The 18,597-nt window shown below is 39.2% G+C and overlaps 1 protein-coding gene across 6 annotated transcripts in view; it reads right to left on the bottom strand.

Moving 5' to 3' along the window:
• The window catches only part of LOC127062568 (bifunctional heparan sulfate N-deacetylase/N-sulfotransferase), a 278,099-nt gene that overhangs the window by 79,767 nt on the left and 179,735 nt on the right, over positions 1-18,597 (bottom strand). For 5 of the 6 annotated variants that reach the window (XM_050991036.1, XM_050991037.1, XM_050991034.1 and 2 more), the window contains one exon: positions 4,483-6,587. The exons of the other annotated variant lie outside the window; for it this stretch is intronic. In XM_050991036.1, the coding sequence (XP_050846993.1) occupies positions 4,483-4,655 (173 nt within the window). In that variant the 5' untranslated portion in view covers positions 4,656-6,587. The remainder of the gene's footprint in view (positions 1-4,482; positions 6,588-18,597) is intronic. 6 annotated transcript variants of the gene reach the window in all.

Here is an 18,597-nt window from a genome sequence, read left to right as displayed (position 1 = left end):
TGCACGTCGATCGCACTTTGATTTCGGATATTCAATGGAAAACACGCTCGATCGATCATATTTGATCTTTCACCTGTTATAGTTTTATAATAATAATAATAATAATAATAATAATAATAATAATAATAATAATAATAATAATAATAATAATAATAGTAATAATGATAAAATATAGTATTCTATGAAATATTGTTGATTATTTCATTCGAGTATTTTATTATATTTATTTCATCGAAGTATTATATTATTTGTGAACGTTATCGACTTCGTTATCAATTTTAATCATCTCATATTATATACATATATTTTTAGATTGAAAGAAGAAAAAAAAGATTTGCTCGGTTAAGAAATGCGCGTAACAATTCGTCGTGGCGATAAACCGACGGTAATAACATTTATACGGTAAAGTAATATATTTTCATTGCGAAATAATATAATACTTCTTCGTCGTTTAGTCTCGCGATACCAACTAGGTCAAACCGCGACTGCTTCTTGCAAGAAGGCAAGACGGTAAGTATTACGGTTACGCGCGTGATTCGACTTCGATGCGGGAGAAAAATATGTTCGCTCTAACGCCTCCGAATCAACTTGTTGGAGTACGCGAACATTCTCGAATACGTCGACCGTATGCGAATGCGATATACCCAACGAGTCTCAAGGAGAACGAAATTCGATCGTGCCGTCCATATGTTGGATATATTTTAGTCGGCGAGAAAAATGAAATGAAATGAAATGAAATGAAATGAAATGAAATAAAATGAAACGAAACGAAATGAAATCTATCTAATTTTCTTTCTATCTTTTTTTTTTTAAACAATTCTTTCCTCGTTCAAAACTTGAAAAAGATACTAGCAAATGAAGTACGTCAATACAAGAAATAAAACGACTCGATTCGTATACGAGATTCGAAGAGCAGAGATTCTCTTAGAGAACGGCGAATCTCTCGAATTCGTAATGTTGATAAATTTTCGTTGGTCATTTAGTTTACGGTAAAGATTTATACAGACTGGAAGACTTGTGTATCGTTAATGTTGATTCACCGAGTCCAGTCGATTCAGTTTCGCAGATGTTAAGGTAAAGCTAGAACGATCTAGCTTGAGGCACATGGTTGGTTAGGAGATTGCCAACGTGGATGCGAAATTGTATGTCAATGTCTATGTTGGGATATTAGGTTTCGTGATTGACGACGGATTATTCCGGAGTTGGAATTGCTTAGAGAATATCCACGTGATCATAGATTATCCCTCAAGATTGATTTACTCTTGTATCGGTAGAACATCGATTTACGGTGAGATGATGCCTCCGCTTTAAAGAGCGAAGATATTTATCGAAACGAGATCGTTCGCGACCCGCTTTAGCGAACAGAATTATAGACGATACGGATTAAAACATCGAAATATAAATTTCTATTTATTTTTATATATATATACATAAAAAAAAAAGATAGAACGTTAAAAGTTTTCAGATACCACATTAAAACATTAAAACATTTATTATTCGGTGAATCGTCGACGAATAATACATCTCGTTACAAGAAAAACATTCTGAAATGGAAACGTAAACGTAACCAAAGATTATTTCCTACATCCGCTCGTTCAAAATCAATTTCTGTTTGACTCGCATAAATCACTAGGATCTTAACGTCTAAACACTTGGAAAGGCTGACCACCAATCCGTACAAGACGAAACTTTCGATCCCGATCTAAATCCAACTGTTGGAAGTCCGAGTTTATAGTCGGACGAGAATTCGAGAGAACTATTCGCTCGAGTGAAGCTTTTCGGCTGGAATAAAGAAGGATCGATGCTCTTCTAATTAAATTCATTAATAGTTTCTCGTTGAGATCTGATTAAATTTAATGAACAAGAAGAAATCGTTATAGAATTGTTCGAGATAAATTATTTCATTCGGGTGGAAATATTTTAGTTAAAAATAAATGTGAAGAAAGAGAAAGAAAGAGAGAGAGAGAGAGAGAGAGAGAGAGAGAGATAGACAGACATAGACATAGAGATAGACAACATCATATCTATTCAAACATCTGATTATCTTGCATAAGGCAGACTCCGCGTTCATATCGAGTCAAGATGAATACCGGCGTGACTCTCTGGGTCATTCGACTCCTCTAATTAACTGTGGAGAGAAGACTACCCCTTCGGCTCTCCCCAACCCCCTTTCTCTCTCTTTCTCTTTCTCTCTCAATTTCTCTCATTCGTGTCTCTGCCGCGGACGACTATTAGGACGAAGCCCCAGAGTCGTCGTAGAGATCGAGGAAAATTGGGATTAGACCGGTTACATTACGGAAATATATGACGTGTGTGGGTGCCAGACGAGGGTGTAGTACGTGCGTATATCCTGATTTAAATTGGGTCGTCGGCTCGGTCGAAGGCACCCACCAATTTGCCGAGTCCACAAACTACTCGTCCTCGCGTTTAGTTCGCCAGTTCGTAGTTTCGGCTTTCAGAGATATCCTCGAATTCTGCTTGCGTTTATATTAACGGGGAAGTAACGTCGTTTCTACTGGATTTCACTGAGAGGAAATCATCAAGCCACGACTTTGTGCTCTCAAACCTACTATATATATATATATATATATATATATATATATATATATATATATATATATCATATAACGGTTTCAGGCCAAAAGATATTCTGATGTTTCAAAGATATGGAAATGATATGGGAGAATATTATCGATTAATTTTCTCGAACAACGTCAGTCAGTATTTCTCGGTCTTATCTCTATCTATCTATCTATCTATCTATCTATCTATCTATCTATCTAGCTTCTCTTTCTCTCTCTCTCTCTCTCTCTCTCTCTCTCACTATCTCTCTTTCTCTATGTTTATCCCTTTCACTATACATATCTACATACTCGTATCGAAGTAACTTTATTTAGTTTCTTGTTGTTCCCGATAAAATCACTTTATCCATACCTATACTTTTTCTTATTCTCTCTATCTATCCCTTTCTTTCTCCTCCTTTCTTTTTCTCTTTCTCATCGTTTTAATATAGAGGCGACGAAGCGTTTTTCCATGGGCGTCGACGTGTATTACACGAGAGACGCGAGCGTCCTCTTTTCATCCGTATAAAAACACGGTTCCGAGCGGAGAAGGCCGCAAAAGAAAGAGGCGGTTGACCGCTGCTAGGGTCACTCGACGTTGAAAGGGAGCCACACGTCATTGAGACGAGGAGAAAGAGAAAGAGAAAGAAAAAGGAAAAAGAAAACGGACAGAAAAAGATAGAAGGAGACGAAAGGGAGACGCGAACGCGGAGAAAACGTTTAATTGCTGTGCCTTCGCTTACGAACTCGTGTACGAAGTTGAACGAAGTTTACGGGACTTTATGCGAGACGCTACGGTGGTTGGACATTCACCATTGGCGAACCCATCCGATTCCCTCACTGGAAATAACGTCGGACGCAACGAACAACGGACCCAAGACTTTGCGAGTTTGCTGCGGCGAACTCTGGTCAACGGTCAAAGGGAAAGCGGCCAACTCGAGTTTACACGTAATTAATCTGTTTTTTCCCTCTTTTTCTCCCTCCCCTGTTCTCCTCCCCTTTGGACACGTGGCAATTAAAAACCATCAAGCAAAATCGACGAATCAACGCGAACGACTTGAACGAGCTCAACCAAACTCTCAAGTTCTCTCTCTTTGAAATTTCTTAATTGCAAGTAAGCGCGTAAGCATTACAATTGAACGAACGACGCTTAGAAAAAGATTAAATTCGATTAAAATATAGAGTGGGAGGAAGGGAGAGCGATACGGTCGATCGTTTTTTCATTATTTTTCGAAATGTTCGTTGTTAATCGAGAGAATCGTCACTGGTCGTCCATAGCAATTTTTCTCGTCGGGCATCTATACATAGTACGGTCTGTTCGAATTCAATTCGATTTCGTATAGTCGCGTAATTTTAATCAAAATCTCGGCAGAGCGTTCGTTCAGTTGTATACTAGTTTCGGAGTATTCCATACTATGGTCTTTCGAAAGACCGACCACCGGGCGATGCTAAAATCATACATACAATTCGTACGCGAATCTGCAAACGAGCAATTTACTTGCAAATGAGCGAAACATACACGCGGCCAACGTTTACAGATTTTGTCCGTACTGCGTTTCCCGTTCGAAACTCGATGGAAATCGAAAAATTTCGTGCTCTGAAATAAATATATATATATATATATATATACACATACATATAAATATAAATATAGATATAGATATAGATATAGATATAAATATACCCATAGGGTACATACGCATATGCGTTTATAGATTACAAACCGATTTATTTTTTCAATTACAAAACGAGAACGATTGCGGCGGAACGTTTAGAATAAAACTAAAACGGACGGCTAGGGGATTGGGAAGGAGTGTTATGCAAAGGGAAAAAAAATTTTTTTTTAATAAAAATACAAAGAAAAACGAAGAAAAAAGAACAAAAAAGAAAGAAAGAAAGAAAGAAAACGAAGATAACTCACCTGGAGAGAGGACTGCTGATGACGTAGTGCGTGTAATAAAAGATGCTCGCGATGGAGACGAGAAGGAGCGCCGCGACGCATCGCTTCACCGTCGCCTGCTTTACGACGCAACGTGAACCGACGGCGCCCAACAGAGCGACGCCAGCTTCGACAGCGGAGATTTTCATCACCATCGTCCACCACGACGACGATGACGACGACGACGACGACGACGACGACGACGACGACGACGACGACGACGACGACGACGACGACGAAAAACGAAATCACTATAGGAGACACGACGACGACGAGGAGAAAGCGGACGACAAAGTGGGTAAAAAAAAGAAGGTGAAAAAGATACAAGAGAAAAAAATCCTGCCGATCCTCCTTTTCCTTCTTCTTCTTTCTCCTTTATTTCTTCTTCTTCCCTTCCTTTTTCTCTCCTTCTCTCTGTCTTTCTTTCTTTTACTTCTCGTGAACCTCGTTGAGAGATCAGACGAGAAGCTGTCGTCTACCGTAAGAAAGATTCAAGGCACAGTCCAAGGGATTCCGGACCAAGAATCCTCTAAGATTCTCGGCAATCGTCTCTCTCCCCGACGTAGTTTCATCGAGTCTCTTAGGACAAAGTCGCCATGGACACTCGGCCGTTCCTATTTCTGCGTGAAAGAGCAGGATGAGGATGAGGAGGACGAAGAAGGAAATAATCTTCTTTGGATAGCTCGTAAGAAGTTCATCCCAGTAGGTCCGCTGTTAACGGAGCTTGCCAACGATTCTTGACCCGTCTGTCTCTCTCTCTCTCTCTCTCTCTCTCTCTCTCTCTCTCTATCTTTCTATCTTTCTATATTCCTATCTTTCTCTTTGTTCAAGTCGACGGGATCGAATCCTCTCGACTCCTTGCTGGATAAAGCCGATGACGTCTGTTGAGCGAGGAGGAGTAACAGTAATAGCAGCAGCAGCAGCAGTAGTAGTAACACGGCGTTGTCACTTGTTGCGCTTCCGAAAGGGCAGCGGTTGCAACGCGAACAGCGCCCTTTTGCATCCACCGGCACGGAATCGCGCCTTCCATTGCGCTTCGCCTTTAACCCATCTGGCTCTGTTGGACCCGATGATGATTCTCCCTCCTTCTTCTCCTCCTCCTCCTCTTTTTTTCTTCCTCTTTTTCTTCTTCTTCTTCTTCTTCTTCTTCCTCTCTTCCTCTTCCTCCTCCTCTTCCTCCTCCTCCTCCTGTTTTGTTCTTCCTTTCTCTATAATATTTCTTTCCGACTTTTGCTCACCTACGATTATCCATTCCGATGGTCTTCATGTCGTTTTCCAAAAAAAAAATAAATAAATAAAAAGAAAAAAAAAGAGAGAGAAAATTCGACAGAAATTATCGCAAATCCGCGAACGATTAAAAAATCTTTTCTTATTGGTATCAACGAGTACGTCCACTCATGATTTCCTTACGACAAACGGAAATCATATCGTCGTTCTTATAAGAAATTTGATGAACAAATTTTCTTTTAAATATTGAGTTTTACTTTTGAAGAAGTCACCAAACTATCGAGAGGATACGAAAGTATCGTACGAATCGCTCTAGGTATCTCGTGTATTTCTTGGCTGGCTACTTCCGGTGTCGTTTCACAGTCGCGAGCCGGTTTTACGGGCGACCATTTGTTATGCCATGTGCTTCTCGTTCTCTCTCTCTCTCTCTCTCTCTCTCTTGCTTTCTTTCGTCTCTCTATCTCTCTCGTTCGTAGATACTATTACACTTGCAAGAGCACCGAGTCACTCGTAAATTTCAAACGCCGCTCCAGATATCTCCTCGTTCTCTTCTCTTCTTCCTTTTCTTCTTACTCTTCTTCCTTCTCTATCCTCTTCCGTATTTCTTGACTCTACGCTTGAGTTTCCAGCTTGTCGGTTCTTCTTCTCCTCTTTCTCTCTCTCTCGTTCTTCTACTCTCTCTTTCTCTCTCTCTCTCTCTCTCTATCTTTCTTCCTGTCAATTAGGGGCGATGTAGAGCCTCGGCGTTTCCAGGGAGTAACGATTTTCGGCTCTTAGCCCATTCGAGAGAACGTCGATCGGCTCGATATCACGATATCACGACGTCCACCTATCGATCCGAGCTTCTTCGATCCGTGATCCTGTAACAATCGAATAGCAAGGTATCCATGAATGATATAGGTACTTACTCACTTACGAGCACATAAAATTCTTGGAATACACGATTGATCTTGGAGAAAATAGGCGCGTCCGCTTCTAAAACGTAAATTATTTTCACGGAAAGTCGTTTGTTGAACGGGTTTACCAGTTAATTAAATTAAAGGCTCCTCTCTGCGGAAAGTTTAACGGCGAAGAATGCGTTATGCGTTATACATTTTGCCCTGTAAAGTTTTGCTATTAAATATGCACGACTCGGCCCTAGTTTACGTTAATTAGTTCCATAATGAAACTCGTAATACATAGCTAGATGCGACTCACTCCGTCGTTAATTATCAACTTCAATTTGCGGCAGTGATAGCGAAGTTAATGGACGTTAATATTATTATTTGCCAGAGGGGGTACGTAGAGATTTTGATTCTATTCTATAAGGGAAATACTCCGATATATAATCGATATTTTAGAGGACTCGATATGTACGATCGTCACATCTGAAAATATTTTTAACGAGTAGGTGGTGGATAGGTAATATTTCCTCGTTTATATGGATCCGACATTAACGTGCACTCGACTCGGCATATTTATATTTTAGTTACGGAACTTCGACTGTATCGACGATGATCCGCGTGTGTGCTTGTACGAGAGATAGATATAGAGACAGATAGATAGATAGATAAAGAGAGAGAGAGAGAGAGAGAGAGAGAGAGAGAGAGAAAGTGCATACGGTTTATTATTATCTCCGAGAACATTGAAAACGTGATTGTATTTACCCTCAAGTTGATCCTTTCGTGGAGAAGCAAAACGCAAATCGATATATCGCTATTGATGCAACGAAAGAAGTAAAAAGCGGGAAATACTCGTCGTAAAAACGAACTCGTTTCATTTTGACGATTCGTTTATCGTACGATATAAAAGGCATGTTCTGTGGTCGCATACGTTGTACGTTCATCGTTAATTCTATTTTGAAAATAATCAACAACAAGCCGATGCTTGCGTATATAAAAGAATGTAGTATTGGTTCATCGGAGATAAAGAGACAAAAAAAAAGAGAGAGAGAGAGAAGTGCTCTTAGTTATCTATAAAATACAAAGTGATATCAAACACGATTACCTGCTTGTGGTTGTGCAAAATTATTTACTCGAAAAAAAAAAATAAAATAAAATAAAATAAAACGAAAAAGCAAAAAAGAAAAAGAAGAACACGTTACAATACACATTATTAATTTTATCGAATAAGTTTCCCCTGGTTTATTGATAAACGAACTCAATTACGGGGATTAATAAATCCGTAAAGAAAAATTCGCGAGTGGCATCCCAAACTCGTACATGATAAAAAACAAAACGGATAAGAACAAAAATGACGAGGATAGGCAGGTGGATAGGTAGATACATAGATAGATACGTAGGTAGGTAGGTAGGTAGGTAGGTAGGTAGGTAGGTAGGTAGGTAGAGCATACGATCTCGTGATAAACGAGCGTCAGTATCGATTCAACGAGTTCTTAATCAACCGCCAACGTTACTCTTCGCTCGCGATTAAACAACAACAATGGACCGAACGATCACGGAGGCGCGTGGAACGACTCCGATTAATCGAGCATGCTTTTGTCCTAGCTAGCGTTCTCGTCGTCGTCGTCGTCGTCGTCGTCGTCGTCGTCGTCGTCGTCGTCGTCGTCGTCGTCGTCGTCGTCGTCGTCGTCGTCGTCGTCGTCGTCGTCGTCGTCGTCGTCGTCGTCGTCGTCGTCGTCGTCGTCGTCGTCGTCGTCGTCGTCGTCGTCGTCGTCGTAGTCGTAGTCGTAGTCGTAGTCGTCGTTGTCATTGTCGTTCTCGTTGTATATGCGCCCCTGTCCTCTCGACTGCAGTTGAGCAATTTTTTTCACTAGCTTCGAAACGCGCTCGCGTACTTCAGCAAGAAGTCCATTAATCAATGCCTGGTGCCAACCCCATGGCGATACACGTTGTCTCCTCTGTGTTCTTCTTCTTTCTCTCTTTCTCTCTTCTCGCATCATCCTTTTCTCTTTGCGCACACCTGCACCAGAAATAGAAAAGAGAGAGAGAGAGAGAGAGAAAGAGTAACGCATACAATATATCCTCGGGGTTCGAGAGTTTTCATCGGCTTTGGAAAATCGTGGCTTGATATCAAATGGAATATACCAGAGCAGGTGAATAGTAGCTGAGTAAAACGTTTTCACGCGAGGAAAAGAAAGGGAAAGATGAGAATGAGGTCTCCCGAAAGAATATCACCTTCTTCTTTCTTCCATCCTTCCTCTCTTTCTCTTCGCACTTTCTCTTCTCGCTCTCCGGAGAGCTGACCTGACATTTTTTTCCGCCAAACGGAAAAGATATTGATATCTACCGAAGAATGCGGTCGATTCGCAGAGGACAAGAAAAAGAAAGAAAAAGAAAAAAGTGAGAGAGAGAGAGAGAAAGAGAGAAAGAGAGAGAGAAACTGAGTGAATAAGAAATGGCGTTAGACGTCGACGTTGAAAAAATCCTCTTCCTCTTCCTCTTCCTCTTTCTCTTTCTCTTCTTCTTCTCGCGTGAAAGAACGGCACACGGAGCCTGACTTGGTTGGTTGCTTGGTTGTTTGCTTGCTTGCTTGCACACTCGATGCCTGCCAGAGGGATGGAATTTAATTACGCGAGTGGGAGGAACGCCTCGTTAAGAGGAAACTCCTCCAACGAACTTCGATAATGCCTTCGCGCTTTTACCATCCTGCAGTTGGCCCCTCGCGACTCGAGATTCCTCTCTTCCCCAATTCTCTCGATCTTCCTCTCTCCTCTCTCTTTCTCTGTCTTTCGTATATCGTTCTTCCGTTCTTTCTACCTTGTTTTCTTCTTATTATTTCACGTTCGGAAATCTCTCGACTTTCACAAAAGCTACGCGTATCGAACTAGTTTCGCGGTCAAACGCGACGGTATCTGTTATCATGCTTTCGAGTATCGTTATTGGATCGTCGATCATTGCTTTAGCAATCTAGAATGAAGTGCCGCCGGTATCGAGTTTCGCAGATTTAATTAAAAATCTTGTCGACGTATGGACGACTTCGTTTCTTTTTTCTTTCTCTCTCTCTCTCTCTCTCTCTTTCTACTTTTTTCTTTCCTTTTTTTTCTCTGTATCGATAAAGAGAGAACGGAAGATATAACTAATAGATAAATTTAAGATGAAATACGTAGACACAGGAAGAGACATAGAGGGCATTAATTTCCTTCGACGAATCGAATTACGAACGGTCGCGATAATCCGACGAACCGTCTACGATAATACTGTTTGCGTTATACGGCTTGGTCGAAGCTTCAGTGCTTCGTAGCAAAGAGCAAGTAGGAGTAGGAACAGGAAGAGGAGGAAGAGAAGGTGAGGGAGGAAGAGAGAAGGAGGATTCGGTTTGTCGGAGGGTTGGAGACCCTTGTGTCGTTGAGGGGTAGACTGTCTCTAAAGAGGTCCTACTACGAGGGGTATCTACGCCAATGTGTGGGGCGCTCATCCAGTCCCCACCCTCACCCATCCTATAAATATGGAAAGTAGACAGCCATTTTCGTATTCACCCTGTGTGAATTCACTAACGTTTCCTCTTTCCTTGTATGCATATAATCAACGTCACGTCGATTATCGAACATTTTCGAGAACACTTAAAGTTACTTAGCGATACGTAATTACGTGCACATGTATGTGTATGCGCATTTATATATATATATATATATAAATTTATATATATATATATATATATATATATATATATATATATATAAATTTAAATTCCACATAATTACTTTCGTATCTAACTGCTTTCTATCTATATATAAATATATTTATATACATATTTATATATAAGATATGTATAAAAAAAAGAAAAATTCTATTGAAAATATAGCTTAGTTGCTTCACTCATTGTTAATCCAAAGTCTAGTTTTTGTTCGTTTTTCCGATAGAAGATCGTTAGCTGAATGCATAGCGTGCATTGATTTAAAGGTCGGGAAATCAGAAGTGGTAGCAGTAGCTAGGCAAAAAATGGCCGATAAAAAAAGGAAGAAAAAGGAGGAAGATAAAAAGAAGATGGAAGTTGCTCGATCGACTCGAGATGATTACGCGAGCATTCCTGATTATTCGTTCGAACGTTAGAAGCATCTTTCTTTTATTCACCTAGTCACGATTCGCCTAACTTCACTGTTTCGAACGAGCCATCAACGAGAAATAAGCCCACTACGAAACGTTTGTTTTTCTCAGCGGATTGTTCAGCTCCCCACCAAATGGATCGAATTTTATTCTCCGATCGTCGGTCTAGGATATCCGTTTCGCACGCACGCACGCACGCATACAGATCTGCGAGCGCATATTTACAAGCGTTTCGATGCACCCCAATAGCATTTTAATCTGGCAAATGCACTCCCACGTAATAATACGGACCCTGAATTCTCTTTCTCTCTCTCTCTCTCTTTCTCTCTCTCTATCTATCTCTTTTTCGCTTACTCTTTATATAGAACGATGGCTCCACGAGGTGAATATCCTGAGTTGAAAGTGCGATTTGACAGCGAGTCAATAGGCTAATTCTTCTTGCATCGCCGTAACAGTGTACGTTTCTACGAGCTTTATCATCGATGATACCACCCAGGAAAAAATTCGCCGAACATTTATGTACTTATTTAATATGTACGGCGAGCAAAAAAAAAAAAAAGAAAAGAAAAAGAAAATATTGTTTCGTGTAAAACGAAAAGAAGGACAAGAAAAGAAACAAAAACAAAAACAATAGAAAAAAGAAAGAGTAAAAAAAAAATAAGAAACTTTGGTCGACAAGTAATAACAACCAAGGGCGCGCAAGTTATAGTATTCGGTAAATTCGTAGAAATCGTAAAGCGGAGTTTATCGAAACGATCGTCGAAGGGGGTGGAAAGGAAGAAACAGAACAAGAAAGAAAAAAGTAAAACGAAAAAGAAAAACGAAAAGAAAGGAAAAGAAAATCAAAGCAAAGAGAAAAAGAAACTACAACTATACGTAAAGGGCGATAAAGCAGCCCCGACTAGGATTTCGGTAACATGATTCACAAGGGAGCAAGAGGGGACAAGAGAGGAGAAGGGAGAGAGGGAGGGAAAGGGGCTGGTGTCAGAACGGAAAGGCATCTTTATTGCCGGTGCGCAATAAATTTTTCGAGTCCCTTTTTCGAAGAAGAACGACGCGAAATACTTTCGTGGAAAATATTCTTCGGTCGATCGGCAATAACGTATTCGAAACGCGACAAACTCGAACGTAAATCTTCGTGGAATCGATCATGAACGCGACTTATACGCATGGTTCTGTCAAAATTGCAACGGGAGAGGGATAAAAGAGGGAGAGAAAAAATTGCAGGGAAGAAAGAATGCAGAAAGACAGGAGGAGGGGAGATAAAAGAAAAAAAAAGAAGAAGAAAAAAAAAAAGAAAATGTCGCAGGGGTTCGATCACGTTTCTTTCTTTTTTTTTTCTTTTTTTTTTTTGTTCTTTTTTTTTCTTCTTTCTTTTCTCGTCATGCTGCGTATCTTGAAAAAAAAAAAGAAAAAGAAAAGATAAAACAAAATAATCCATATTTCCCAAGCGAGAAATTTGTCTACCCTCGTAATACTTCCCCAAGGAGATGGCAACTAATATCGTGATATACTTTATTAGCTATCAGAACAAACGGAAAAGATTCCTCCCAGTTCTCACGCACGAACTATCCCGATAACTCTTTTGCGCTCCATTTACTTTCAACGCTAGAAAGCGAAGATCAAATGTTAATATTCCATCTCAAAGCCATTTTCTCGTTGGATTCTTACATAAGTTAAACAAATACATCGGATAATGCTAAAATACCGTTCCGGTTCTTTCTCTAATAGCTAATGGATCGTTCGAAGGAAATGTTTGTTTGGAATGTACGTGAAAGGAAAGAAAACAAGAAAAAAGGAGACAAGAAAGGAAAGAGAAGAAAAGAGAAAAAAAAATAGAAAATGAAGAGAGACATCAAAAAAAAAAAAAAAAAGAAATGTAATAAATTGTGGAAGAGATTACAATGAGGGTCGTGTGTAATATGAGATGATACGTTCGATTGGTTGATCGGACGAACTAAACAGGTGTTGGAATCTCGTTGTAATCGTCCGTCACGTACACACGTCAAAACGAGCTTGACGAGTAGGATTACGATTCTCCCCGGAATATAGGATTTTTTTTGTTTTGTATTTTTTTCTGTTTTTCCGGTTCGACCAAGCGATACGTTTCCACGAACGCGATGAAACCCGGCCGCATCGACCGGACGCGATAAAGCATCCCGCAGTACGCTTGTCTCTCGCTTTCCGGGGCAATTCGTCTCTCGAACGGGTACAAGATGGACGCGCAAAATTAAATACGATGAACAAACGAGGACTCGACGCTTCCTCTCCTCTTCGCTCCTTGCTCATTCACTCTCTCTCTCTTTCTCTCTCTCTTTCTGTCGTACCTCCATGTCGTTCTCTCTTGCTCTATCGATAGGATCGATATTGATCCCTTCGGCTTTTGCAATGCAGTTTGTATCGCATATAAATTACCATTGTTCTAACGATATTTCATTTTCCAACACGTAGAGATGTACTCCTCGAGCATTCGAGCAAAACACATTTTCCGATTAATCATTCGTAGAACAATTGATTTGAATAAAATATTAATACCCATACATATTTCTATTATATTATTATATTATTATTATTATTATGATTTCTTTCGTTACGACTACGAGAAGCATAAATATTTGAACAGAGAAAAAGGGGGAGAGAGGAAAAGAGAGAGATACAAAGATAGAGAAGGAGAAAGAATGAAAGAAAAATTCAGTGAATTGCGAATAAACGAAAAAAAAGGAATAAAGAAAAAAGAAAAGAAAAGAAAAGAAAAGGAAAGAAAAGAAATGTATTCCAATGTTGTGTTTATAATTTTAGTCTTGAGGCGAAACGCCGGTAAGCGTATAAATTGCGTCGAGTGGGTCGATGTTTTCTCGGAGGTGAGAGGAATAAATAATTCGCGATGTAGGAGACAAGAAGAAGAAGAAGAAGAAGAAGAAGATGTAGGAGACGAAGAAGAAGAAGAAGATGTAGGAGACGAAGAAGAAAGAAGTAAAAATTTAGTAAAAGTCAGTGGACGCATTTGCATCGAGATTATTGCATCGCATGGATGCGTGGAAAAGCATCTGTTACAAACGTTCCCTTTTTTTTTCTTCTTCTTCTTTTTGTATCTTTTTTTTTTTTGTTTCGTGAACGCACGAAGAAGGAGTACACGCGCGAGCGTACACGCAAGGACGAAGAAGAGGGAAAAAATAAAGAGAGAAGAGGGGGAGAGGTGTTGGAGAAGAAGAAAAATAAGAGAAAAGTGTTAAAGAAAAAGCATAAGAGGATACTAAAACTAAGACGGTTATAGAGTTGGCGAGCTTTTTCGAGTTTCCACGCGGTTGACTGCTTCTTAGAGTCCACGAAAGCTACGCGAAATGTTCCGTCTCGCGGAAGGAGTAAAGGAAACAAGAAAAAGGAAGACAAAGAGAGAGAGAGAAAGAAGAAGAGAGAGAAAGTGTGTGTGTGTGTAGAAGTGCGAAGAGAATGATGGCGAAAGAGAAAAAAAACCGTGGAAGAAAAGAGGAGGAGGAGGAGGAGGAGGAACCAACACGTTAACCGGCTGACAGTGTGTATACGGCCGAGTTAGAAGGGGAGAAAAGTGTCGAAGAGAGACGGCTGTTAAGACGAAATTCAGTGGGGTGTTTACAAGAGCGAAAAGTAGTTTCTGATCCGTTGATGACGTTGGTAACTCCACTGTCTTGTAGAGCCATGACCGCAGGATATTAGCTTTGGTTAAAAGCAATTAAAAGAGAGAAGAAACTAAAGTGAAAGAAGCTTTTCCACTTTTTTTCTACTTTCTCTCTCTCTCTCTTTCTCTCCCTCTTTCTCTCATTAAATAATAGGAAGAAGCAACTACTGTCTTGTCGAAGAAGAAGAAGAAGAAAAAGAGTTTAACGATTTTTGTTACGTGTTAAAGTTTCAACATATTAACCTCAGTTTGTAATCTCGTCGTAAGTGATTTCGCTCGGTACCCCTTTTAAACACCTTTATAGCACGTCGTTACTACGCACGCAGAGATTCCTCTACGTTGTTTCTTTTTTCTTTTTTCTTCTCTCTTTCTTTTTTCTTTCTCGTATCTCCCCTCTCTTTCTTTTTTCCTTTTTTATAACGTCACAGCACCGACCACGATAGTTTCATTATCGTCGAACCGCGCCTGGACCACGCAATGTCGCGCGTTCTCTCCGAGCAGCCGGACCAGCCCGCGGCTTTTACGTCGCAATTTTGCCGATTGCGGCCTGCCCCTAACTCCCCTCTTCTCTCCTTCCCCTTCGCTTGTACGAATTTCGCCGCCATATTTTCGCTCACCGCAACTGGACCCAATCTGTCAGCGACACTACCCATTTCGACGCACCGTTTTGTACAGCCGACAACGTTTTGGAAGGACGCGTGCTAGCTTTTATCGAAAATGTTCCTCTATATTCTCTCTTTCTCTCTCTTTCTCTTCTTCTCTCCCTTTCTCCCTTTCTCTTTCTATATGTTATGCAAAATTGAATTTGTGGATAACAAACAAAAATTTGCATCCTTTAAATACCGTTTAAACAATGCTTTACGCTTGTCGACTTTTATCTTTCTCTCTATCTCTATCTCCATCTTTATCTATTTCTGAATCGATCGATAGCTAAGATAAAAATCAAAGATCGAGAAGATCTCACGTTCGGAAGGTAGCCGGAAATAAAACAACTCTTTAAATCGTTTTTCCACGGTGCTGCCTCCGAGGGTCGTTTTTACTACTGCGAAGGAAAATCCGAGAGAAAGAAAGAAAGGCCGTTCTCTCTACTTGAGATTTCCTCGTTGCTCGTGATTTGCCACGTAGCGTTAAGTTTCTTCCTTTCCTTCGTGAGCTTCCACCGACCTTCCTCCTTTCTTACAGAGAAAGAGAGAGATAGAGAGAAAGAAAGAGAAGAAGCTTTTATTTCTCTTCTAGTAAAGAGGACCGGAGAAGCTTCGGATGGTTTCTCCTCGAGTTCACCTTGTAATGGCTATCATATGGCCGGTTGATATTTCTTGCGAAGGGTGTGGCTGTTAAACGCGATATGTTCGACGCGTTGACGATCGTTTAAGATCGTTAAAGAATGATAACTATTTTTTTTCTCTTTCTTTCTTGACTACTTCTTCTTCTTCTTCTTCTTCTTCTTCTTAACCAAAATTTTAATTTCTCTTTCACAAAGAATATAAACTTCCCTGTTTAATTAATTATTGAAATTCAATTAATTTTACTGATCGTTAAATTATCCTCGGAAAATGAAACGTTAACGCGTCGAAATAGTTATAATTAAGTCTTTAAAGTTATCGGCTAAGGTTCTCGTTAATTGCGGAATACGGATTTGCCACGAGTGAATAAAATAGTGAGTAATTGGCAAGGACGTTTCGATCCGATAATTTTCTTACCTTTTCGACGAAGTCAAAAGGTTGCATACAGCGTAGTTTAAGCAGCCTAACTAAGTATCCATACAAAAGTGTTTTCTCAGTACTTCGAGAAGCAATTCCTTCGGGAAAGGTGGTAGATAGAGGAAGAAGGAGAAGGGGAATTTTAGAAACTAATGCTAATTTAGTTACTCGCGTAACACGCGCGTAGCGTATAACCGGCATCGTCACCACACTCGGAAATTCACCTGTCGGTTTCTCGCACGTTATAAGATACGAACGAAAATCAAATTACGAGACACGACGACGTCTTTAACGTTTGAAGACGTTTCACGTCGAGTGCTCTATCCACTCGTAATGCTGATTAAAACATTTTTAGTTTGCTTCGATCGATTACTTATCGATTTTTTTATTTGGACATGTGTATGGATACGTTCGAGAAATCGAGTGAAAGACGAGATAAAGAAATTATAAAACGAATTGGTCGAACGTTATCGTTCGTTTGTAACAACGTTTAAATTTAATAGCTTCGATAGAGATAGACATAGATATAGAGAGAATAAGAGAGAGAGAGAGAGAGAGAGAAGGAAGAAAGAAAGAAAGGATCGGAAAGTACATATCGGTCGAAAGGATTCGTTGTAAAGTATATAAGTCGAAATACTCGCGAGAAACGTGTCTCTCTAAATCATGAAACTTCCGTTGAAACTTTCTGTCTGGGTGCAACCTCGAACGGACTTTCTTTCTCTGTGCACATAAGCTTCTAGGATCAAAGGATTAAGAAATAGAAAAGTAAAAGACTGTCGACCATCAAACACCAGGGAAAAGGATCGAGGAAACGAGAAACGGAGAGGGGAGGGGATGGAAAGAAGACAGGAGGAAAAGGAGATAAAAAAAGGGTTGAGGGTGAGAGAGGGGAAAATAAAACAGAGAAAATAGATACTTTTCGCGCGGGTTAATCTTTTTCTTTTATTTTTTTCTCTTTCTTTTCCTTCTCCTTCTCTTTCTTCTTCTTCTTCTTCTTTTTCTTTTTTACTTTTTGTCACGTCCAACTTGACAACCAACATTTAATGTCGTATACGTTTCAATTGGTTACGTTAGAATGGGAAATAATGTTTTCTCCATGGAAAAGATGAGATGATGATCAAAGATGGGATCATCGCGATATTAAATACTATAAATAGTTTTTTATAATTCTATCGACACAATAAATACACCCGCGAACGTACTACTCGTGAGTACTAATGTTATTTATCAAGACTGGGAAAATTGTTATATGTAGATTTGTTTGTAATATTGATCCTGGAAAAATAAGCTTTTGTGTGGGTTCTCTTATTGCGAGGGGAAAGAGAGAGAAAGAGAAAGACAGAAAGAAAAAGAAAGAGAGAGAGAGAGAGAATAGTTGCCTCGCTAATGCTGCACTCTTGAACTGTAAATAATCTTTTGATAATCACCATAATAGAAAAATTAAAATAAAATAATGAAAGTAAAGAAACACGAAGAAGACCAATAAATAAATAAATAAATAAATAAATAAATATGTATATATGAAAGAAAAAATATTCTTATAACTTTGCCGTGTGTACAGTAAAAAACTGTTTGGAAAAAAAAATAAAAAATAAAAAGGGAAAAGAGGGAATGGAAAATTCGATGAAACTGCTAATGGATTATCCAACGAAACATACGTAAATATTGATTTTACGATTTTTCATATATGAGCGCTATTAAAACTAATATGAAATCTTGCAAATGAAGAACAAAAAAAAAAAAGAAATAGAAAAAAGAAAACAAACAAACAGGATTTTCATCCTCTCTTTCTTTTTAATTTTTATTTTACTTCTTTTTTTTGTTTTTTGTTTTATTGCAACGAAATGACACATAACATTGGCTCGTAGTAAGAAAATGATTGTAAAACCGAACGTTCGGCTGTTTACATCAAACAGGATATAGGATCTCTTTGATGGAACGAATGAATATTGTATATCCTATAAAGGGAGACAATAATCCTTGGACGAACAACCCCTGCTAGCTCAATATACGTTATGGAAGCTAACATATCATATATATATATATATATGAGATATGTCACATATATGTATATATGATATATATATGGGCCATGTCATATATATATATCCTCCCTTCTTGTTCTCTTTCTCGCAGAAGCACGCTACGCTCTATGTGATATAACGTATGTGCATATTAATACAGATGCATGAAGTTCTAACGCAACGCAATGCAACGTAATGCAATGCATTTTGGGTTCAATGACCTAAATATACAAAGTCAAGAAAATATTATTATTTCATCGAAAACCAATCCGAAGCATAACTTACGTATCTCGACTAGAACTAATTTTTATTATTCTTTAGACGTCCGATTAAAATCGAATGATTTCAAAGTCTGATATAAGTATAATACCTAGAAGTCAGAAAATTGAGTGAAATGAATAAATGTCCAAGGAGAGTATTTTATTCTTTCGTTGAATTGTTGCCAATGGAAAGATGACAAGTGGTACGGTAAGGTTTCTTCCTAAATGTACCACCCACCATTCTAT

The sequence above is a fragment of the Vespula vulgaris genome, chromosome 3 (genome assembly GCF_905475345.1).
Source record: "Vespula vulgaris chromosome 3, iyVesVulg1.1, whole genome shotgun sequence".
Classification (NCBI taxonomy): domain Eukaryota; kingdom Metazoa; phylum Arthropoda; class Insecta; order Hymenoptera; family Vespidae; genus Vespula; species Vespula vulgaris.
The sequence above is the reverse complement of the archived record's forward strand: the minus strand, read 5'-3'. Positions and strand labels throughout refer to the sequence as shown.